Below are 24,764 nucleotides of genomic sequence, written 5' to 3' on the forward strand. Positions count from 1 at the left end.
GCAACTATGCTCCCAACCCACAGCCTTTGCTCCTGTTGGACTCTGCTTCATGTACTCTTTCTGCAGACTCATCTCTGTGCTTTGTTCAAATCTCTGTTTAAATGCCCTTTAGTAGCAAGGCTATCCCTCAAAATACCACTTCTTCAAACCATCACTCCATCCCCTCATCCTGCTTTTTCTTCTAATGCACATCCCACATACCCAATATTACATGTCTATTTTCCATTGGTTAGGGATATTTCCTTCCTAGAATATAAACAACATGTAGACAGGTTCCAATTAGGTTCACAAGAACAGTGTGTGACGTAAAGCAAACGTCCAACATATACTTACTGATAGAAGAAATCTATTGGAACAAACTCTATATTTCCTCAATTTATTCAAAAGTGGTATTTTGACCTCAACTTATATCACATGATTTTCTTCTTTCATCAAGACCATTTTATCCTGCCTACATGATGACAAAATTGCATTTTACCTTTGTCACATTATTTAGCATTAAATGACCTGCCCAAGCACTATAACTATTCTTGATTTACATATAAAAATATAAAACAATTCCATATGCATTTTAAATTATAACTTAAAATTTTTATTTTATTTATAGCAGTATATAAATTTTATTACCTTCATATGTTAATGTATCTGCTTTTTCCACTACTAAAATACACTCAAAGATTATGTCACAATGCATTGAGAGCTTAAATTAAAAATAATAGAAGAATAAACATATTGAAATAAAATATTCTATATAATACTGAATTAATTTCCAAGAACACTATTCTCATTGCTCCTAACAATTATAATCTTATACTTTATCTACTTGGCTGTATATATAACACATCTTTTATAAAAATTTACCTGTTGATTGCTAGGACAAAGCCAATTAAAATACATTATAAAATAATAAAAAGGAAAATATTTTATGCCATCAACCTAAAACTGCCACGTTCAAGTGAAACAATTCATATTAAACTGAATTAGCTTATTATTAATGTCTATTAGCTTAGACACTACAAAAACATCATTATTTGCAGGTAATTTTTGAGCCTACAGATCTATTGTTAACATAATCACAGTTTTTATTCTAATAGAAAAATAATTAATTCAGTACCATACAAATGTAAGAAATGGTTTTTATATACTATCTCAGCCCTTACTTCATTTTGACCTAAGGGTCTAGTCAGAGATATAAACAAAATACACTCATTTAGATCTTATGACTTCACAAGATTTCTGGTCTAATTTACATAAACTGTGCTTTTAAGCATATAACCATGGCTCTGTCCCTCTCTTCCTGAGCTATCTAACTGAAAATTCAGTTCAGAAAGAAAAGCTTGTCATCACTCACCTTTTCTTTGGCATCAATATTAAGTGTATGAACTATGCAGTGAATACCTGATGGTATTAACCTGAAATGTTCTTATAAAATTTTATTCACATAAAAGAATTTGAGAATATTTATAACTTCCCTTAATCTATTATTTAAGTGTTTACAAGTATATTACATCATTTCCTTGAATATTTATATTTAAAAAGCATTAGTGCTCAACTGTAACAATCTATCCATTCCTTGGGTTTTTGATAGCATTAATCTTTTACATTATTCTGAATATATTACGTTGTCTTTGCTTTGTTTTATTTCTTAGTGTCTTATTTCGCAATGTGTTTTGTATTTCCTGACTCTGGGCTTCTGAAACCAAGAAATTTTGTTCTTTTGAGGACGATGAGCCATAGAACAAAACTGAATTCTTATGCAGTTGGAAACATATTTTAAATAAAATTTGCAGTCATAAAATACTTCTGGAATATAAAATAACAGGTAGGGTTAATAAGAATAAAACAGAGATGTGTGTTAAGGAAAAAAGACATCCAAAATAAAATGTTAAGTGTAAAAAATTAAGTTGCAGAACAAAATGAATTATATGTCCCCATTTGTATATAAAAGCAATATATGCATGTGTGCATTTTGATATATTTATATCATAGATGTGGCATATCATTTTATCACATACATGTACATACTGAAATATATCTATATATACCCCTAACACTCATATATATCAGTTTCTCTAAAATGTCTAGAATCATAAACACAAAAAATAGCTGATATACACTTTTATCTCTGGGAAACAGTAAAAGTTAGGTAAGGAAGACACTTTGACTTTATTCTTGTATGTTCTATAATGTTTACAATTGTCAAAACAATACTTTGTTAGAAAAGTAGTTTTTCATGACTCCTTTTTCTATTTCTGTGAAGAATATCTTTGGAATTTTGATGGGGATGGCATTGAATGTGTATCATGCTTGGGGTAGTATGACCATTTTTTCAATATTAATATTAATTCTGCCTACCCAAGAACATGGGAGTTCTTTCCATCTTCTAAGGTCTTTTTAACTTTCTTTCTTTAATGTTCTATAGTTTTCATGTAGAAGGCCTTTGCCTCTTTTGTTAGATTTATTCCCAAGTATTTTTTTTTAGGCTATTGTGAAAGGGATAGTTTTCCTAATTAATTTTTCACCAGATTTGTTATTGGAGTATAGAAATGCAACTGACTTATGAGTGTTGATTTTTTTTATCCTGTTACTTTGCTAAATTCATTTATGAGCTCTAGGAGTCTTCTGGTGGAGTTTTTTTTTTTGGGGGGGGTGAGGGTCTTCTAAATATAGAATCATGTCATTGGCAAATAGAGATAATTTAAGCTCTTCTTTTCTTACTCATATTCCTTTAATATGCTTCTCTATTTGGAAAAAATAAGAGATGCACAATAGCAAAGGTAATACTTGGAAAGAAAAGTGAGGCAGTAGTCATCACAATACTAGACCTCAAATTATGCTACAGAGTTATAGTAACAGAAACAGCATAGTACTTTCACCAAAACGGGCAAGAAGACCAATTGAATAGAATAGAAGACACAGAGATAAACCCAAATCAATACAATTATCTCATACTAGCAAAGACACTAAAAACATCTGTTGGATAAAAGAGAGCCTCTTTTAAAATGGTGTTGGGAAACCTGGAAATCTATATGTAGTAGAATGAAATTCAACCTCTATCTCTCACCCTATACAAAAATCAACACAAAGTGATCAAAAATCGTTTCTGGAATTAGTCCAAAAATACTGCACCTGCTAGAAGAAAATGTAGTTCCAATATTCCAAAACATTGGCTCAGAAACTGACTTTCTTAACAAGATTCCTAAGGTACAAGAAGTAAAATTAAAAGTCAACAAATGGGATGACATCAAATTAAAAAGCTTTCTTACAGCAAAGGAAACAATCAAGAATGTGAAAAAAGAACCTATAGAATGGAAGAAAATCTTGGTCCCCTGCTCCTCAAATAGGGCATTAATATCCAGGATATACAAATAACTCAAAAAAAATTAACACCCAAAACCCCCAAATAAACCAATCAATAAATGGCAAAGGAACTAAACATTTCTCAAAAAGAAAAAATATGAAATATCAATAAATATATGAAAAATGTTCAACATTTCAATTAGAGAAATGCAAATCAAAACTATACTGAGATTTCATCTCACTCTAGTCAGAATGGTAACTATCAAAAATACAAGTAACAATAAATGTTAGCAAGGATGTCGGGGGGAAGGGTACAATCATACATTCTTCGTGGGGTGGCAAATTAGTGTAACTGCTCTAGAAAACAGCATGGAGTTTCCTCAAAAAACTAGGAATAGAACCACCATATAACCCAGCTATCCCACTCCTCAGTATATACCCAAGGACTTAAAATCAGCATACAGTGACAGCCACATCAGTGTTTACAGCTGCACAATTCACATTAGCTAAGCTATGGAGTCAACCCGGGTGCCCTTCAATAGATGAGTGGATGAAGAAAGTGTGATATATAGACAATGAGTATTACTCAGCTAAAAAGAAAAATGAAATTATAGCATTTGCTGGTAAATGGATGGAACTGAAGACAATCATGCTAAGTGAAATAAGCCATCCACAGAAAAACAAAGGTTAAATACTTCTTTGATATGCAGAAGCTAATCCAAAATAAGGGGAGTGGATTAAAATAATGAAGATCAGAGGAATAAACAAAGAAAAATAAAATGAAGAAAGGAGGGATGGGATAGGAAAAGTCAGTGGAGTGAATTTGACATAATTTTCCTATGTGCATCTATGAATATACTATACTGAATCTCACTATCATGTACATCCACATGACACTAATTTTAAAAAAGCTCAAGAAAACTATAAGTAAACAGCAGAAAGATCAATAGAGTAAAGGAAAGGGAACAGGTGATAGGAGAAAGGAAGGGGAAAGACAAATACTGGGGATTGAATTAAAACAAATTATATCCCATGCTTCTATAAAGATGCCATAGTATATTGTATAGTAATATGTAACTAAAAAGAACCAATTTAAAAAAGGTAAAGAACTTTATTTTAGGGACATTTTAAGGTGTTTTAAATATGAAAAGTATTTGGAATGATCATCTAAAACGACATTTTAAAAATTAGCTTATAATAGAGAAAAATTAGTGTTTGTCATAGCTGATTTGTTAAAAAAAAAAAACTATTTTATTTAAAGGAATTAGATTTTAGTTCAGTAGGTAAAGGAGACTTTTTGTAGAGTGACCTCTGCAGCCTAGTGCTTTACTTTGTGTTGTAACATTGTAGACAACATAATTACATGTGGAAACAATTACTAAAATATCTTCATATTTTGCTATTCAATTTGATTAAAGCCATCCACCTTAAAAAAATAAAAATAGTTTATCAAAACAATTAACTTTTGAACCAGAAACTATTCTTCTTGGAACCCATCTGAAGGAAATAATTACAAATTTGAAATAATAAAGGTAATTAAGTACTAAAGTACTACTACTAATAATAGTGAAAATAAGAAAATATGCAACATTGTAAAATGGTTTGTACATGAGAAAAATTACAGAATAGAACACAGACATTAAATATGCTTATAAAGATTATATAATAGCATGGAAAATGATCATGGTATAACATTAAGATACAAAGAAGTACACATTTTATAAAAATATGACAACGTAGCTTTTTCAACCCTAGGTTTAGAAATATGAAGTTGTTTTTATTGCAAGATAAACCTATGGATGATTATTTGAAACTATCTTTCTCTATTTTCTAAACGTTATTTCGTGTATGCATTAGGTGAAATGAAGACTAAATATTAATAAAAAGACTTAGCACAAATATTAGAGCTTAACAAAAATAAATAGTCCCTCAACTTGCCATCTACTGTTGAACTTCCCTTAATTAAAAAAAAAACTACAAAATGTTTTTAAATTGTTGAAGTTATCAAGTTAAAAACAGGTTTCCAGTGTAGTTGAGAAAAAATAATAAACCAATATATTTATCATTTCACTAATCAAAGGAGGGAAAACCCTTCTCTTTTCTAAGTGACATGATCATAGTATATTTCTGCTATTGCTATTCTATTGCCTAATTATAACCTGTTTTATGTGCATCCTACTTTACAAAAGGTAAACAATGTAGCTTTCTGAAGTAGAAACACAAAATAATAATAGTAATATCAATGCTACTACTGAACTTTAACAACTCTACCTTTTTACTTTTTCTTTTGCAGTGCTGGGGATTTAACCCAGGGCCTCAGGCATGCTAGGCAAGCACTCTACCTCTGAGTTACACCCCAACCCACCCCTCTACCTTTTTAATTAACAGCTTTCCAAATTATGCAAAATTTCTGTTATATAATAATCTAGAAATGTTCTGATATACCATAATTTAACCATGAAATCCAAGACCAAAGATTCAAATTATTTTATGAAAGGATTTCAAATATATTTTAACAGGAATTTTGATTCATGCATGGCAAAAACGGTTTGAAAATGTTGAGAGTTTGTATTATAATTTTAGGGAAGGATTAACAAACTTTTTTGGTAAAGGCTCAAATAGTACATTTCTAGGATTTTGTGGGCCATTTAAAAATATAGAAACAATTATTAGCTTATACCATGGGGGGTTATTATTGATAACTTATTTTAAGGTCATTGCATACTAGTATGTGGAATGCTTTTATCATCCTGCATTCAACCCCCAAAATTGTATCTGACCTTTAAAGTCCTCAAGCCTGTTCTTCATGAAAACTTTCAGGGTATCTCTAAATAAAAAAAAAAAAAGAGAGAGAGAGAGAGAGAGAGAGAGAGACTTTTCTTTCTTTGAAGGCTCATGGTATTTTGGACCTTCTCTGCTTTTTTGGATAACTACTAAACTTTGTCCAGTTATTTGTGTATCAAGAACTCTCTAACATGATTTTTATTGACTATGATGCTCAGCACACAGTACAGTGTTAATATTAACAATTGAACAGAATGGAAAAATAACTACTTATCATCCTTCATTCCTAGCTGTGGACTCCAGGAATAACCACTTTTAAGGGCTGAAATATCGACATTAAAATTATTTGCAAGTCTTTAAAACACACATGGATTTTCATAACATTAAAAATTGAAAAATGTTATCATGGAATCAGGAATGGTTTCTGCATTGGCAGTGGACACTGATAAAAGAGCAGGGAAGGGGGAAGGGGGGCAACTAGTGACGGGGCACAGGACACTTTGTGAGATCCCTGCATCCAGCTGGCCACTGGTTCTTTCACTATTCTCCCAAAGGTTAGAAAATCATGAGGCCTTCCATGTATCGAAGGTCCTGGGGTCTTCTGGTCTCGACATTCCTTAGTCTTGCCATGTTAAATGCCACCATCCTACACACCCAGGAAACCCAGGTATAACAAAGAACTCGATTTTATAGAACTCCAAGTCAAGTTTAGGGTGTCTTAGGCGATTCTTATAATTTTACCTAAATCTAAATTTCAACTATAAGGATGCAGTAGGAAATCTTTGGAAACTCTGGAACCACTATGCCTGAACTCAAATCCTTGAAAGGCCCCAAATTAGCTGTATGATACTTGGCAACTCACCTAACCTCTTCAAGATATTTTTTTTTTCCCATCTGTCGAAAAGAGATAATGATTGCATTACCTCACCCTTGGAAAGACTGGGCTCTTGCAAGATATGATGAGTTAATATTTGCCTTCAGATCTGTGCTTAGAACATGGTAAGCTTCTATCAAAGTAAGCTATGGATAAGTGCACATATAGCTAACAACAAAGAACGTTGCTAGTATTAAACTCTAAGAAGCCACACATAACCCTTGCAAGCTTTCAGATCTGTATTGTGCTTTATTTGATTCTTGAGATAGAATTTCCATAGGAAAGAATGTACAGAAAAATAGGAAACACATCATGTAAGAATTGTCAAATAATTTTTAAAATGCAATAGAAGGAAATCAGCAAGCCGAAAATACACGAATGATTATGTGACAAAGAGACAAAAGGGAAAATATTGAATCCCTCTACCATATCACAGCAGTATTTCCCAAGTTTGGGCAGTATGCAATGGCCAAAATCAGCTTCCATGCATGGGGACAATGGCAAGTCAACTCAGAGGCCATACTTACCCTCTTTCTCCACCTCAGGGAGACCTGCTGTTTTGTCCTTCACCTTAGCGGTGCCTACTTCCCAAAGCTTACTCTTTTCCTTTTCTTCCTTGGAGGTAGGTTTCCTGGACTTCTCAAATAAATTCTCTGCAATCTGTTGGGTTCCTTTCTGCATTTCTTCAAGAACGTTCTCACAGCTTTCCTCTCTTGGCAGAGGCTGGGTCTCCACAGCTGCTTTTGTTATATCTTGGTCTTCAGTTTCAATTTCTAAGGATTCCTCAATTAGATGATGGGATTTTTCTGACTCACCATTTTCACTCAGCTCCTGAGCAGATGAACTTCTAGGACTTTCTTGTGTACTGTTTTCAACATGCACTTCACTGGCTCTTTCTGCAAGATCATCTTCACTGTCACTAGAATATGGGTGACTTCCGGATGAGATTGTTGAAGCTGTTTTAATATAAATGGGAGATAAATATGATGATATTATTGTTGTTCCATAAAGAATCTCATTTAATTGTGGAAACTATATTAGTAATAAATCATACTAAACTTTCTAAAAATAGAGCTTAGTAGACTTGATTTCCTTTTCCAACATTTCCCACATAATCATCATAATAAAGAAAATTCTCTCTAATCTATGAACTATAAAAGTTTTTCATAAGAGCTTCTATTTAATCAAAACCCAAACCTATTGTTTTGATTTGCATTTTGAAACTCATTTTATTGGAAAATCTTTCTAAATATCTACTTTGTTATAGAAAAAAATGAATTATTCTTTGCTTTGATATCGAGGCATGTATTTATTTATCCTCTTGTATAGACCTAGTATTCTCTGTGTATGATCCTCCCATTTTTGTCTACCATAGTATTCACCACCCTGGTAAGATCTGTGCATTTACCCATTATGTTGATATTTAATAAGTGTTATTAAATGATGTGTGTGTGTTTATGTGAGTGTGTGTGTGTGTGTGTGTGTGTGTTGAAGGAGATATTGTCATTCTTCTAGTTGCCCTGAAGCAAGGCATTGAGATCAAACTGCAAGTGGAAGTACTGTATTGAAAATATGCTCCAGGAGAAGCATTTAAGGGAATGGAGAAACCCAGGCCAGGAAGAGAAGTAATCAGCCAAGGAGCTATTTGAAACAAGGACTCAACCTCAGCCTGTTCCAACAGGTCTATAACTTAGACCTCTGATGTCTAAGTTATACTAAAAGGCTATAATTAAATTAAGATGGGAGCTGAGTTTTCATCCTTTGGATCAGTGTGATACTAGCTATGGGCCACCCTAGGAAATATAAATTCCTTTGCACTTGCAGGCTCTTTGCCTCTGAGGGTGACACAACTCCCATAGTTCAGGGGAGGGCTCTGAAAAAGGCAGAGAGTGCAGAAGCTGCGAGATGAGCCTGCCAAGCCAGAAAAAAGATTTGAGCCATCCATTCAGGTGGTACTACAGATACATGGTCTAAAAATTTAAAGTAGTCAACAGTGGTTTGCATACTACCCAAAAAAATCTTCAAAAAAAAAACTCAAAAGAACATAACATAAGCATTGACTCTATAAGGCTCTATAAGAAAGATGCATAGCACAAAAGTCACTGTATACACTGCTCTGGAGCACAGAAATACAAATTTTTTGACCAATAGATATGGTTTATAATTGTTATTATAGAAAAATTTTCAAAGGAAATAGCCTACACTTAAATGCTGCCTAGCTTTCTTGTTTTCTCTTTTTTCTCTGTGCACTTATTCATTTTTTTCTCTTTTATTTCTGTGTGACAGCTACACAGATGGCTGAAGCAGCTAACACAGAGTTTAAGAGAAAAAAAAATGCCTGTCTTTACCTTTATTCTCTTCTCTCTGTCCCTCCAGCCCCATCAGCTCTCTATGACAGGTCTGAGCATTTTATGTATAGTCACAGAGACATATCAGAGTTTCCACTAAGATTTGAGAGATGCTACATTGCAGCAAAAAAAAAAAAAAAAAAAAAACTAGAAAAAAGCCTTTGAGCAACAGAACCCCTTAAGCATAATTTCATTTGTTCTTATCTCCCTGGTACCTTGACAAGCACACCAGATGACCACTATTCTTCAAAGAAATCACATATTTTAGCCACTTATTCTTTATTTTCCATTTTACAAAATCTGGATATGCAAGGGAACATGGCAGATCAAGGAGAATTGTTCTCCATTGGATTTGTATCAGTTCAAAAACCTTAGGGTCCATGATCTCCCCACTTGTAAGGATTTTATAGCTATTTTAAAAAGGAAAAGCAGATCTTGCTTACTAGCAATTTCATCCATAACCTTCATTAATCGCAGTTAGTTAGGATACAATGTTATACTTACTCTGAGATTCCAAAAATACATCTATCACCAGTATATTGGCATGATGACTCTCTCTTTTGGCCCTGAGTATTGTTCATTTGATAAAAAATAAACACTCTTCTATCTTCTTTAGTAGCTTCTATTAATTGTATTATTTTATTTCAAAAGGCTGACACACGCTCTGGTTCAATTTTGAGTCAGTCCTTCAGCAAAGAAAGATCAGGAGAATGAATGGCCTTGAAGTGGCGAGGGCACCTGACCTCCTATATAAACTCATTTCAGTTTTCAAATCTCTCTCTAACCTCATGGTATAATTCAGTTTCAGTCTCATTTCTTGCTCTCATTTTCCATACAGACTAGAGTAAGATTTTGCTTACAAAAAAAACTCCAAAAGCTTCAGGGCCATGGAATGAGATTTTCAAAATGATTTCTATTTATTCTTTTTGAAATGAAAAACATTTTATATTAAAAAACCTTTCATATAGAGGAAATTTAGGGACATATATGTAAATTTTTTTCATCAGGAGGGAAAATGTCTCTTGGAGGCATGTTGGTAAACAACTTTACATCCTCTTGATTCCATTTGTCTCTTCCTGGTATAAATGCTGAAAGGACTTGTTCTTGGTCCTTTTGGCAAAGAAAAGGTCTGCACTCAGTGTTGGATGCCTTGGCCAAAGCTAGCAAGTTTGATCCCATTGTTTCACATTCTATGCAGCATCTGTGACTTATTCTTATCACAATCAGTCCTCAAATCCTTCTTCCCTTTTCGTGTTATCGATATCTCTTTGAGAACGAGTCCTGTATTTTTTTTCATCATTGTGAATAAAATCTTATTTTATAAAACATAGAATTGAGATAAAATAATATGTTCTTCTGTAACACAAACTGTAGGTGTCTCCATCATAACTCAGCTACTTACTGGCTTTGAGTTTGCTTATGGTACATAATTTCTCTAAATCTCTGTTTTCTAGACTTTAAAATACAGATAATTCTACTTGTTCTCTACAAGTCATCATAAAAATTCCATAGCAGAAATTTAACCTCATCAAATTAACCATTTCCTTATAACTTTTAGTCTTTTCCTATAATATATATGGTATATTCTAATAAATTTATTTTTTGTCATTATAGCTACCATTTACTGAAGAAAAAAATTAATAAAGCTTGATCATGATTATGCACTTACTATATACCAAACAGTGTGGTAAACTCTTTATAAACATCTTATTTAATCCTATGGAGTAGTCCCTATCTTCTTTCTTTCTAGATTCAAAAAGTGAGGTCCAAAAACATTAAATAATATCCAATGGCTATTATCTACAAAGCAGAAAGTTTTGCAAAACAACTGTATTGCATTGATACAAGGCAATAAAACCAAACCCCTCTACCTACTTAAACACTCTGAAACAGGAAGGTCTGACTATCATGGACTCACTATTGCTCCTTTTAGGTAATCTTCTACTGTCACCACTCAAAGACAAGTGGGATATAGTTCTCTCCAAGATCAGAACTCATGAGATAGTCTGTCCTCCTTTTTCTACTTCCAGTAGTTAATCTTCATTTTGCCAACCACTCTGGAGTCCAAAGCATACATAATACACTCTGAAGTATGTAATATGAATACAGCAAAATATAGCAGCCAAAACCTTCCCAGGTTTATTTATAACATTGACGATGATATATATAATTTATAAAAATACATATGTATTTATATAAATAGTATCATATATCATATTTATATATAAATATATATAAATTAAATATATGAAAATGTAAATATATATACATTTCAGCTACTTAACAAATACTAATGAAGTAATTGTGGAAATTCACCACAACTCCCTTTCTTATTCCTTAGTCTTAAGAATTTATGGCAAAATCTATATCAGTGACACTCCTGTTTTCTTCAAATGAGCCATGACAAATGAATTTATATATTCTACTACTACTTGTATGAATAATTCTATCTTGATTATACTCATGAGTTCCTGAAACTGTCAATATTTTATATCAAATACTAGGATTCAGTCAATATCTTTATGTTAAACAATACCTAAATAGACAAATGCTTTATATTCAATAAATATAATAGAATGGATATGTGCTTAATGAAAATGGAGATAGAAATCATTAAATTTCAGGTAAGAGTAGTAATTAGCTATAAGAACATATGTCTTCATACAGACAATTGCCATGAATTGTCTCAAATCATCAACAAGAAAAAATATGTGCATTACTTTGTTCAAATGAATAACTATAAGTAAACATAGATATATCAGAGGGAAAAAAATCTCCTTATATTTTGCTGTGTAAGTTTTATATTTTAGTTTATTAATGCAGTCAATCAGCCCCTCATTCACAAAAGTTTCCTGAGTGTCTAGGTAGTGGCATTGTTGTATAATGGGAAGAACTAAGACCACAGAGAAATAACTCATATAAAATATTTTGTGTAAACTAAGGAATGGTGTTGCATTTAAGTTCCTACTTTGACTTACTACTTTGATTATTGAGACATGACTGTGGATTGAGGAATACTCTCCATTTATAAAAATGACTTCTAAGAGAGTGAAAAATAACCCAAAGAAATCATTATCTTTCTTACTAGTAAAAAAAAAAAAAAAAAAAGCTTCACGTCTTGCTCTCTTCATATACTAGAAATGATTTTCTGTTTTCTGTCTCTGTCTCTCCCTCATCCCTCTCATAAGGAGCTACTTAGTCTTTACCTCTTACTTGTAGGCACTATCATCCAAACTGTCCATAAAAGAATAAAAGCATATTCCCAGTGACATGATACTTTCCCTGCAACCTTATAACATTCATCTGTGACAATATATTTTCAACTGGTAAATTAGTGCCTGGGGTTGCCAACACAAATGCAGAGAAAGGAGGCTGTCATTCTTTTTAAATGATAGGAAGGCTCACACATCATTCCTAAACCAGAGTCCTCTCTAAGTCAGCGTTCAGTCCACAGCACTCTATCACTCACGGGCTGCTCAGCACAGTGTGTTCATCAAGGCGGGCCAGCACAATTGTTAGCTGGCAGTTTAAATGGGGCTGACTTGTCACAAGAGTGACAGCCTGGGCAATTGTTTGCCCTCTGGGAACAGGTGCAGGCAGGTTCAAATGAAACACATCCAAATACTAACAGCAAGATTCTTAATCATGTCAATAAAACGGATGGGCTGGTGTCTGAGTTTCAGTGGTCACAATATGCCTCTTACACTTTTGAAGATGAAATGCTGTCTTGCTTTTCAACAGAGTGGAGGAATCTATCATGTCATCATTTTAAATACATGCTAGTTATTTGCTGAATGAAATCTATAATTCTGATACTTCACAGGCTAAAAGGCGTGTTTTTGAATAACGCAAAGGTAGATTATCAAAATAAAGGGATGGAAAATAAGTGAACCTGGTGGTGAAGGAATGAAAGAGCAATAAGCAATGAGATTTTATTTCAGAATAATGGTGTTTTCATGTAGATGCCCAGGATGCAAAAGGACCTTTTAAAAGGATAGTTTGATGACATCAATATCAAAACAACAAAAGAAAACAGCTGACCAACTTAATTAATTTTTGACCATTAAATTTTCCAAGCTTTGTGGACTGGCTATGTTCTTATAGATTTTTTATTGCATACTTATTTAACATTCTATATTCTGTATCTATACAATGCTGCTAAATGTATTTTTTTAAAATTCCAATAATAATTATATAGCATAAATGCACCTAGGCATCATGGTGTTAACCAAAACATCATAGAATTGGTGTTATTTTTAATATTTATATCAGCTCTGTGAGGAATAACAAGAATAACACACAGTCAAGGCTTTCCTAGTGTAAATAATTTATGTATTATTAATGTGTACAAATAATTTGAAGGACAACGTTTAACACAGATTGAATCAATGAATGTAAAATGAACCCCTGAAGAGAACTTCATAAAACAAAAAGCTCTGTGGAGGCTGCTGAAGTGGGCAGAGTAATGGAAGAGGAGAGGGATGAGCTAGAACTTGGCAAAAGCCTCAGAGTGAACCCAGAACTCAGTCTAGGGAGGAGGAGAGACAAATGTGGGTGAAATTACAAGTTGCCCATTTTTATTTCCTCTTTTTAAAAACAAAGTAAGACCAAAAAAATTGTAGATAAGATAAAGGGCTCAACATAAATGCTTTAAGGAAACAAAATCCTTCTATTGGAGGGACTTACTTTAATTTTAGGCAACGGGATATATTCTGATTTTGAAGAAATGCGATTTTCTCCAAATTTTAGACTCTGAAGTTGGGTAACATTTGCATACTGTTTCCACTACTTTTTGGCTATGTGACCTTGGGAATTACTTAATTTACCATTTCAAAGTTTATTTATTTATAAAATGGAGATTAAAAGAAAAAAAGTGTTTTTCCAAATTATTTGAAGTAAATGAAATGTCATATAAAACATTTAGTAAAAGGCCTAGCACAGAGTAAGTCTTAATAAACAGCAAGCTATTATGTGATTTATTACATTATCAATTTGATGCCTTTTGAAATACTGCTAACATCCTTCTCTGTCTGAACACGAACACACACACACACACACACACACACACACAAATTATGCTGTCTTAGAAGAATCCATTCAATACCCCAAAACAACATGATTACATAGCTCAAAACTAATCCCTAGGTGACTGATATTCAGAGTTCCAGAATCTTCATGAAACCAACAACTTGAAAATCTCCCACCATTATTGTAGAAATAAAAAATTAAGAGTCTTTTGTGTTTAAAATCAGATATATTTACAAGCAAACACATGTTCAATCCTTTTCCAGGCTCAAGTCACTTGTGTAATTGCTTTAAAATTATTGACTCAGGTGATATCACTTTTCCATTGACTTCTTTAACCTTCTCTATGCCTATAGGCACATAAACTTAATTCCAAAATTCACATTCAAAATGAGAAAATATATATGTATATGTGTGTGTGTATATATATATATATGTATATATATATACATATATATATATATATATCAGGCATATATAATCTAAGAAACATAAAACATATGTATTAAGAGAAATTATATAGAGAAGGCCTGATTGAAAACATTAAAATATATTTTAGTGTCTAACCATTAATCTTAAGTAGTTAATAAAAATGAGTGAAAATCTTGTTTTCAAATTTACTAGTAGTTAACTTCATCCTAATTTTTTTGAATTGTTTTACTTTTTACCTTGGCTATAAGGAAGTTCAGGATTAGATTTTTATTGCAAACATAGTCATAGTTCCATCTCTGCTTCCTAGCAAAATTATTTTCTGTTTTACTCTAAATGATTTCTATTTTATTATTATTATTATCATTGTCATTATTATTGCCTTGCACACTTGTGCATAAAGTTTTAGAATTATTTGAATTATTTTTTGAAGACGGTGCAATTGCAAACTATTTGCTTTGTGATTACTTGATTACTTACTCCCTGCTCATATTATCCTAAAGTGTTCCATAAATTTAAAATTATGGGATTTCATACAGGAAAAAAATTTTTGAGGGGTAAAAAGAATGGAAAAACTGGACTGCCATTCAAAACATAATTATAATGTGACATTGTTCTCTGGTCAGAAGCAAATTACAAAAACATACAAATACGTAAATATAAGAGAGATTTATTGCTATTGCTGGGAAATGCTCAAGATGTATCAAGAAAGATATTTGATTAACTAGAAACCACAGAGCCTTGGCCAAATCCTCTTATAGGACAAAGCAGAAAAATGTATTTCTTCTTGTATTGAACAGAATTTGGTGAATTAAGATCTTTTTAAAATGTCTTAAAAATGTATGTATGCCTCGGGTAATGAAAGTTTCTCTTGCTACCTGAATACTATATTTTCCCTGTGAACATTTGGAATCATTTTATGGTTAAAGATTATAAGGAGGCCACAAACTTATAAGGATTAATTAATTATTAAAGATTATAAGGAGGCCACAAGCAAGAGTTACTTGTCATTTTTCAAAAGGCACAAAGGGTGTGCATGCATATGTGTGTGTGTGTGTGTGTGTGTGTGTGTGTGTAAGAGGAAATTGTGATAAAAAGTATATAGTATCTTTCTAAGTAAATTGAAGATGTACCACAAGCTTTGACTAAAAACCTATTGAAAAATTCCATCAAACTAAGGAAAGAGAGGATTAAGGAACACATCTGAAATTTGGATACCTATGGGAGGTTGATTGTCCAGCATCCTGTGGTTACACAACGTGTTCTAAACATCTGCTTAAAGAAAGATTATCTTATTAAATATCGGGGAGAGAATAGCAGTAACACACCGACTTAGCAGCCCAAGCCAACGATAAGCCAAACAACTCGCCTTGTTTATTCTCTTCCGATTCACTCTCAGAGCATCCATCATCCTCATCTTTCACATTGTCATCAGCATCTGGTGCCTTCAATGACAAGATTTCACTCTCCTCAGGGCCTAAATTATCTTTTTCATCCTCTGAGGGTGACTTTGATATTCCATTCATTTGATCATCAGCCTGTCCTTCTTCATTAGCTTTCTCATCTTGTTTCTCCTCATCTATTTCAAAATCTTCTTCATATTCTGAAGAAAAAAAAAAAAGAAAAGAAAATCTCCACTGTGAGAATGAAGATAGAATCCCTGATACTTAACCTATTTCTCTTTAATGAGAACTTTGACTCCATTATCTCCTCTTCTGGGGGCCTTCCTTTGCTGCTTTTTTTTCACACAATTAGCGAACATGGAAAAGTAACAGGAAGTGATCGAAGACAGCAATCAGTTACGTACCCGAGAGCACAAAAGAAATGAGGCCCCAAATGACAAGACTGAAACCTAATAAAAGTTCATTTACAAATGAACATCATCATCTACAATGACCGAAAGGGAATGAGAGGAACTTGAGATAAGACAATAAATGAGAAGTAAATTAAAAATGAAGAGAACAGTATTATAATAATGAAAGTTAATTTGGAGACCCAATGAGGTCATATTTCATATGAAGAATGTTCAAAATATTTGGATATCAAGTTAATGAACAATGACGTGGAAAATTTCAATTAATAAGTTCAAAGGCTCTGAGAAGTAACGCTATGAATAGTACATCCTTTGAGAACCAAATGGACGTTAAGAAAGCATTGTGAAGGATTCTATAGCTAGGTGAGAGTGAAATCATGTATATTATTCATCACTACAATAAATGAAATAGTCACATTCCAAGTATAAAAATTCTTACAAAATAAACTATTCTTGTCACAGTCACAAATTTGCTTCATTCCCAACAGAGGTGCAACAAATCTGTAGCAGGAAAAGGAAGTTGTCATATCAGATAAACTCCAGCAGTCCCTCATGATTATAATTTTTCACCTTTCATATTTAATTGTTTCCCTTTTTCTTCCACCAAAAAAACCCTAAAAATCTTGAAGTGACAACATGCCAAAGATAGAGAGCAGAAGGATCTCATGCAGAACCAATTAAGCAAATAAATAATTATCCTTAACATAAAAATTACAGGGAAAATAAAGGCTTCCCAATTTTGTGAGTTTTAGTTATTAGATATTCTGGCTTCTCTTCCAGTGTTGGGGCCTCTTGGGTAATTTACTTGAGAGCTGTCCACCCTGCTGCAATAAAAGGAACTTAATTTAGAAATAGATGCCCTATGCATATAAAGAAAGCTCTGTTAATGTGGAGAACAAATGTGGGAGATATAAGAAGGCAAAACGAAATAAAAATCTATAATGAAGAAAGCAAAAAAAAGAGAATTCACAAAAATACTTTCAAAAAAATATTTAATACGTTTAAACAAGAAATATGAACTTCAGTAAAACAGAGTTATAAAATAAGCCACAGCTGGAGCTGTGGCTCAGTGGTGGAGCACTCGCCTGGCCTGTGCACAGGTGCTGGGTTCGATCCTCAACACCACAAAAAAATAAATAAAACAAATGTTAAAAAAAAATCTTTTAAATAAGCAAGAAGATGAAGAATTTGGTTCATAATTCATGACACTAACAGGAAATACTAATAAAACTTTTATATTTTGATTCAAGAATTGCTGGCCAGGTTAAAGGATAGTCATCTCTTGGCCCAGGTTACTAACAATCAATAAGCTGTCACTGAGAATGTCCTATGAAGACAAGAATAAAACTGCAATATTAAAACCCTACAATAAGACAATGCTGCCCATTAAGAAACCTCCAATTTTTGATGAGAAAATAAAAGTAGACACACAAGAGATAGTGTATTTGTTTTATACTAGCTTTTATATAGAGTCCTCAGTAATGTTTCAATACTACTGGGCTCGATAACTGTGGATTTTTATATAGGACTCATGGTCAATTATTTGAGGTTGTGCTGAGTACAGTAGTTCCTCCCTCTAATGAGGTTTCATTTTTTGTGGTTTTAGTCATCTGTGATCAAATGCAGCATGAAAATATTATATAGAAAATTCTAGAAGTTAAACAATTACTAAATTTTAAATAATTAGAATATGTGCTCAGAATTATTCTATTTTATTATTATTTTAATCACTGTGTCTAACTATTATTATAGGAAAAATCATAATATAGATAGGGTTCAGAACTATCCATGGTTTCAGACATCTGCAGAACATCTTGGAACATACCTCCCGCAGATGAGTGGGGATAGAATGGAATCAAAGAAAGGCCACTGGTCATTTTAAGGAACTTCAAAAGAGTTCAAAAGTGGAGGGATTAAGCTGATTGGCAGAACACATACATATGTCATTTTAAAGATATTTGCCCTGATCACAAGATAAGCAGGGTCCCAGACAGGACATGAGTGGTTGCTCCAATGCCATCCATCATATTACATAGTGGAAAAATATGAGGGGTTTGCAGTCAGGCAGTCATGTATCTAACACTAAGTTAAAGCATTCCATAGTTATGTGATCTTAAACAATTTGTTTGACATCTTTAAGCTTTAATATCTTCATAATGTGGTCAGTACCATGAATAAATAGAATGAATAAATAGAATTAAAAGCAATAATCTTTTACACAGTGCCATGAACTGAAGGTGCCTAATAAATATCAGAGACGAGTAGTAACAGTGGTTGTGACTTTTTAGTGGAGGGAACTGATCATAGGGCAAGAGAAATCATATTCAAAATGCACTCCCTGGACAGCAGTATGGTTTAGAGGAGGCACCTGATTAAAATCAGATCAGTACAAGTGTACACAATTAGGACATAATTACAGTTACATTATTAAAATAGAGCATAACATTGAAGGAACGTGTAGTAAACCATAAGATTGGTCCCTGTATCCTCTTTTGCAGAAGCTTCTGTGTTTTCTTTCAGAATATAAAATGAAAGGCTGCCTGGCTTTGTTCTACCCCTACTATCATCATGTCTAAATATCAGCCTTCTGTGAGTCACAAGCCACCTTCGGGTTACCAAATCATGGTTTCAGTATAAAAGACTAGTGGGATGCTTTTTGGCATCCTTCCTTTTTTTTCATAATTTTTTCTGCTCCTTCATCTCCTTTTCCTTCTTCTAGAGAATTTAATTAGCCTATTGTTTCCCATCCCCAGTATAGAGGACTTGAGTTAAAACCAGGTCAACATCAATGCAGCCGCCACCTCCCTCATGAACCTCTACTCAAACTTCTTGCAGCTCCTACCTACATCAGTGGCTGCTCTGCAGAGCCAAAGCTCAGCTGGGTTTCATTGTTGTTATTGTTTTGTTTTGTTTTAGTGTCTATTTAAACTCCATTAACTAGCCAACACAGAAAAAGGACCTTGGGGAAAGCTCTATCTTAGGCATAAAGTATATGTCTCATAGTTCTAGCCATGTTGGTTTAAAAAAAAAAAGAGAATGAAGAAATTGAAAGCCTTTTTTTTCTACTCAACATGGTTTTAATAAATCTCCATGTCACTAAAGTTAAAACAAGTGAAAACACATCCTCATGTGTTAATGTCTTTGCGATTGATGCTGCTACCAATATTTTAAATTCTCAGTTCAAGATAAGGATTAAAACTAGGCAGGATCATGGAGAGAGGTGAACTGGGTAAAAGTATTGTGGGTGAAATCTCTCTTAGGAAAAGCACATGATTTCAGTAATAAGCAAACATGAAGCCCAGTGCTAAAATAGATCTGTGGTTTTTCTCTCCTATTTCTGAACCCTTGGGCAGCAACAAGATGAGATGAGGAAGAAAATACCTGGGATGCCGGCCCTTCCACAGGCCAACCCAACCTGTAGTCATTGTTCCTCTAATCTAGGCTTTGTCTACTTGGTATAAAAGGGACACTCAGCCACTCTCCCTTTCTGATTCTTTAAATCCACAACCATCTGGAATCTAGGAGAGCTTTTACAAAATAGAAGATTGCACATGGTTTGAATTTCTAAGCTTTAGAACTGGACAAATCTCTAATGAATCTTAGTTCCACATTCTTACTAGTGTCTGACTCTCCAATTTCAGCCTGTAAAATGCAGGGAATAGTTATATCTACTATATATATTATTATTTTGAATCTTTTAATGTCTGCCCAAAGGCTCATATGTTGAAAGCATATTCCCAATACAATAAGCTTCAGAGGTGGGGCTTTTAGGCAATGATTAGATCATGGGGCTGTAATATCACCAGTGGATGAATCCATTTGATGGATTCATAGTGTGAATAGGCTACTGGGTGATAACTATAGGCAAGTAGGGCATGGCTGGAAGAAATAGGTCACTGGGTGCATGTCCTTGGGGATAATATCTTGTTCTTGGCTCCTCACCCCCCTCCTTCCTGGTTACCACGAACTAAGTAGCTTTCCTCAACCACACTCTTCTACCCTGATTTCTGGCTCATTTCAGACCCAGAGAAATGGAGTTGGTTGGCCATGGACAGAACCTCTGAAACTGTGACCCCAAATAAACTTTTTGTACACTGTTGTTTGGGGTTTTGTTGTTGTTGTTTTTTGTGGACAAGTATTTTGTTTACAGCAAGGGAAAACTGACTAATACAATATCAAATAAATATATTTGATGTTGTGTGTGTGTGTGTATATATGTATGTGTGTATGTGTGTATATATATATATATATATATATATATATATATATATATATATACAGAGAGAGGAGATAGCCAGGGGGCAGGAAAGAGAAAAAAGCAAAAAAAAAAAAAAAAAAAAAAAGGCAGACAGTCTCCAGACCCATGAGCCTATGACAACTGCTTTTAGTGATGGAATACTCTTCAGCATATAATCATATAGATTATACCTACCTGACACAAAGCCATTCATTTGCACTAAAGAAAAGAACATTCAAAACCTAAAGAAATAAGTGAAATTCTATTTGGTTAAAATGATCTGTGCAAAAGTCAATAGGGCCTCTGGCTCCCACAGGCAGAAATTCCTCTTCTACTCCCTCTTCCTCACAACAGGCACCTTCAACCCTTGGGGTCTGTGTGCACTCCTCCAAGATAGGGGATGCAGGACTCCATTCAAAGAAGCAGGGAAGCAGGTTGGGGATTCCTTACCGGACACAGAGCTGCCTAAAGATCTCTATTGAGGAGCAACATTTAATGCATATTTTTGATAAAATGTTAAGAGTTTAAGTAATAGCAACAGCAACAAAACAGCCCTGTGATAATTTATTACCATATTTGAAAGCATTTCTTTGGTTGTTTTCCCAATCATTCCGTCTTTGTTTTCCTTTAAGTTCCATTTCTTCCATAGCAGTTCTCACTTCTCTGACTCCCATATTTATTTCTTGAACTGAACAAGTGGCTGAGAGAGAGGTTTTGTTCACCTCCATCTCATTTCTTCTTGATATCCCATTCTCTCTATCCTTCCTCAGTTCTTCTCTTTTATCAGTGCTTTTCTCTTTCCTAGGTTTCATTGAAGATGGTTTTTTGTCAAGGCCCATTGCAATAATGCACCTATGAAAAATATTAGCATAAAGTGTTTATTAACTTCTATGTGGCAAGGTAGAAACTCAAAACTTTTTAAAGTGCTTATCTCTTATTGTAGTAAGAAATGGTATGAGAAATATTTTTCTACTGTACACATAATTTAATTAAAAATAAATGATTGATACTAAAATCTCATCAATGAATACAAATTCTTAACAATCTTACCCACAAAATAAACAACTTATTAACCAAGAACTACAATGTCAAACCAAAATTTGTACCATAAAATAGATTTTTATCTTATAATAGTCATGAGTAGAAACTAATATATAATAATAGATAGATAATTAAAGTACTTCAATGAGACTTATGTAATAAAAGAACATTCAGGTTTATAAATAGGGAAGCTGAGATAAAAATAATCAGAAGATGGCATTCAGTCTTTGATAATTTATTATCCCCATAACATAACAACAAAAGGCATACAAGGTTGACTGTAAATAAGTATGATGGATGTTTTTAAGAAACATACATAGTCACACATAATTGTGTCCTTTAAATAAATAACTCAGGAGTCTGCACCCTAATTCTAATAGAATTGACATTATTGTTTTTGAGTGGCCTTTTGAAGCCTGTACTGCAGTCTGCCAGCAATTTTTGATGGCAATAATATTTTGTTCCTCAAAAAGGGCAACAATTTGTGGAAGTCATGAAGTCATGCCAAGTAAAATCTGGTGAACCACCCAAATGATCTGAGTGTATTATAACATTAAAAAAAGTTTTTATTCAGTTGTAACAAAAGTGATGCGAATAAATTGTTTGCTATTGATTAAGTTAGTATTAAAGTTAGTATAAAATTAAGAGTTTCAGTACTAATAATCTATACATTAATAAAATGATGATAATGATAAATTGTTGAATACACTCTCTGTGCCACGCTCTTTACTGGGCACTCTATTTATAGTATCTTAAGGGATTCATCACCCACAAACCATTACCAAACAATTGTCACTGTTACACAAATGGAGAAACTGAAGCTAAAAAGCTTCCATGACTTGCTCAAGGTCATCCAGTAGATTAGCTGGATGTATGTAGGTATGTAGATGGAATTCTTGCTCAAAACTGTCAGACTTCATCACCTTCCACTGGAGTACAACATAGTGTTCCATGACAGGTGTAGCTGCTAAGATGATCAGTGACACAGACAAATGTCACGCAGCTGGGTTTCCACCAGAGAAAGTACCCACTCTCACCAGAAACTAACACAATTTGTAGAAGTTTCCACCAATGCCCGCAGACAGTCCATGACTTGGAATAGGTGTCTGGCAGACATCAGCTTCAATGTTCCTCCTTCTCTAGAACTTCACATGGCCCCCTCTCTCCATGTCACACACTACTGGGGAACTAAGTCTCTTGTAGTGGACAGGTGAAAAGGCTTCCAAGTGCAGTCAAAACTTGTCAGCCCAGGAACAATAGGAGTAATAGTAAAATCTGAAAATGGTCCTCAATCTAAATCAATCTAAATCTAATAGCACTTTTTAAAATTGAAGATTTCACTGAATTCCAGCCACGTTCAGTCTTGAAATAGCACAGGAATTGGTCTTAGTACATTCTCTCAATAAGCAAACACAAGAACTGAGTTCTATCACTTAACATTTCAATATCTCCCCATGGGTGGGGGAAGCTAAAAGGATTTGCACAAAAGCTATCATGCTGTAGAAAAATGAAATAAGAAAATAAACTTACCTCACCCATAATAAGCATGATAAATATTTCTGGACTATAATGGTGATGTGGTGATGTGCTTAGCACATAGCTTTCCTTGGAATAAAGGTGTCATGCCTCTTCACAAAATATGATTACTAGCATTGCCTTCTGTTCAAGCTGTTCCTCCCTCATTAATGGCAACACCAAGCCCACTTCCTTGGAGCTTCTGATAGGCTGTTACCTTTGGTTATTCTGGGACAATGTAAAAGCTTTGATGCCTCTCTACTGCATGCACAGACTTTTATTGCCCATCTGCTAAGGGGAATTGGACGAACGAAGTGAGTAGCATCTGTGCTCCCCTTGTCATGACGACCTATTTGACTTCCGAGTATATCTGAGGTGTCAATTTTGATTACTAAAGCTCATTCTGCATTCTCCTTGGTTAGGCAACTCTTCTTCCAAGTTTCACTCTAGCAATTGAAAATAACAACCGTGCCTCTTCAAACATTTCCCATAATTAAGGGGTGAGCACAATATGTAGAACCTTCACATTTTGGAATTGACCACTGCTAATATTTTCTTGTTTCCTGAAGACCTTAAGAAGGTAATTTCCAATCATTTCTAGAAATAGAAGTCCCAGTGGTTTTATTTGACCACATCTTTCCTTTATCACATTGTAAAATTTGTAGGACCAGCCCTTTTTAAATGAGTTAAGACTAATTTCATTTTGAACAACCTGGAAGAGATAATATACACTCCTTAAAATAACTAAAAGTATTGTAATGGTGTCTCCAAAAAAAGGAATATTCAATATAACCAATGATATCAGTTCTCTTTATAGGTGGTTCTCAAATCTCACTGAAGTTCTATGTATTGGTGCCCCTGGAATAATCGAAGTCATCTCAAATAGGCCAGGGGCCAAATAAACAAGATTTTAGATTTACCTTTCCATTCCTACCCCTTTAAACATTTCTGAATTGACTTTCACCTAATCTGCAACAGGGGGACATCAAACAACACTACTTTGAGATTTACAGGTTTGATTGGAAGAAATGATTCAGAAATTAACAAATTTCTTTAAGAAATTTATAAAACGATTCCTATAAGAATTGTACAGTTATGTTGAGGGTAACAAGCCTTATCCTTTAATGCCATAACCACTTTGGTAATATTTGCAAAGGTGGATGAAAGAAGGTAAAGAGGACTTTTTGTGAATCTGAAATCACACAAAGGATTGTACAGAAGCTAGGAGATGTTGAATAGAACAGCAGATGTCATCAGTAAGGTTGTGGTACACACACCTCCTAAAAAGTGCTCAGAGCTAAAAATGTACAGATTTGATGGGTACATATCCCAAAGAATGCAATGTGTTTGCACGTGGATAATCATAGCTCATTAGTTTTCCTGGCACCAAAATTTTGC

The 24,764-nt window shown here is 33.7% G+C and overlaps 1 protein-coding gene across 1 annotated transcript in view; it reads right to left on the bottom strand.

Moving 5' to 3' along the window:
• The window catches only part of Erich3 (glutamate rich 3), a 73,234-nt gene that overhangs the window by 12,334 nt on the left and 36,136 nt on the right, over positions 1–24,764 (bottom strand). Inside the window, exons 8-11 of the mRNA XM_026409546.2 lie at positions 21,382–21,662; positions 16,130–16,363; positions 7,482–7,926; positions 2,118–2,125 (exon numbers count right to left, since the gene is read on the bottom strand). Of these exons, the coding sequence (XP_026265331.2) occupies positions 2,118–2,125; positions 7,482–7,926; positions 16,130–16,363; positions 21,382–21,662 (968 nt within the window). The remainder of the gene's footprint in view (positions 1–2,117; positions 2,126–7,481; positions 7,927–16,129; positions 16,364–21,381; positions 21,663–24,764) is intronic.

This window comes from Urocitellus parryii, chromosome 11 (genome assembly GCF_045843805.1).
Source record: "Urocitellus parryii isolate mUroPar1 chromosome 11, mUroPar1.hap1, whole genome shotgun sequence".
Taxonomy (NCBI): Eukaryota; Metazoa; Chordata; class Mammalia; order Rodentia; family Sciuridae; genus Urocitellus; species Urocitellus parryii.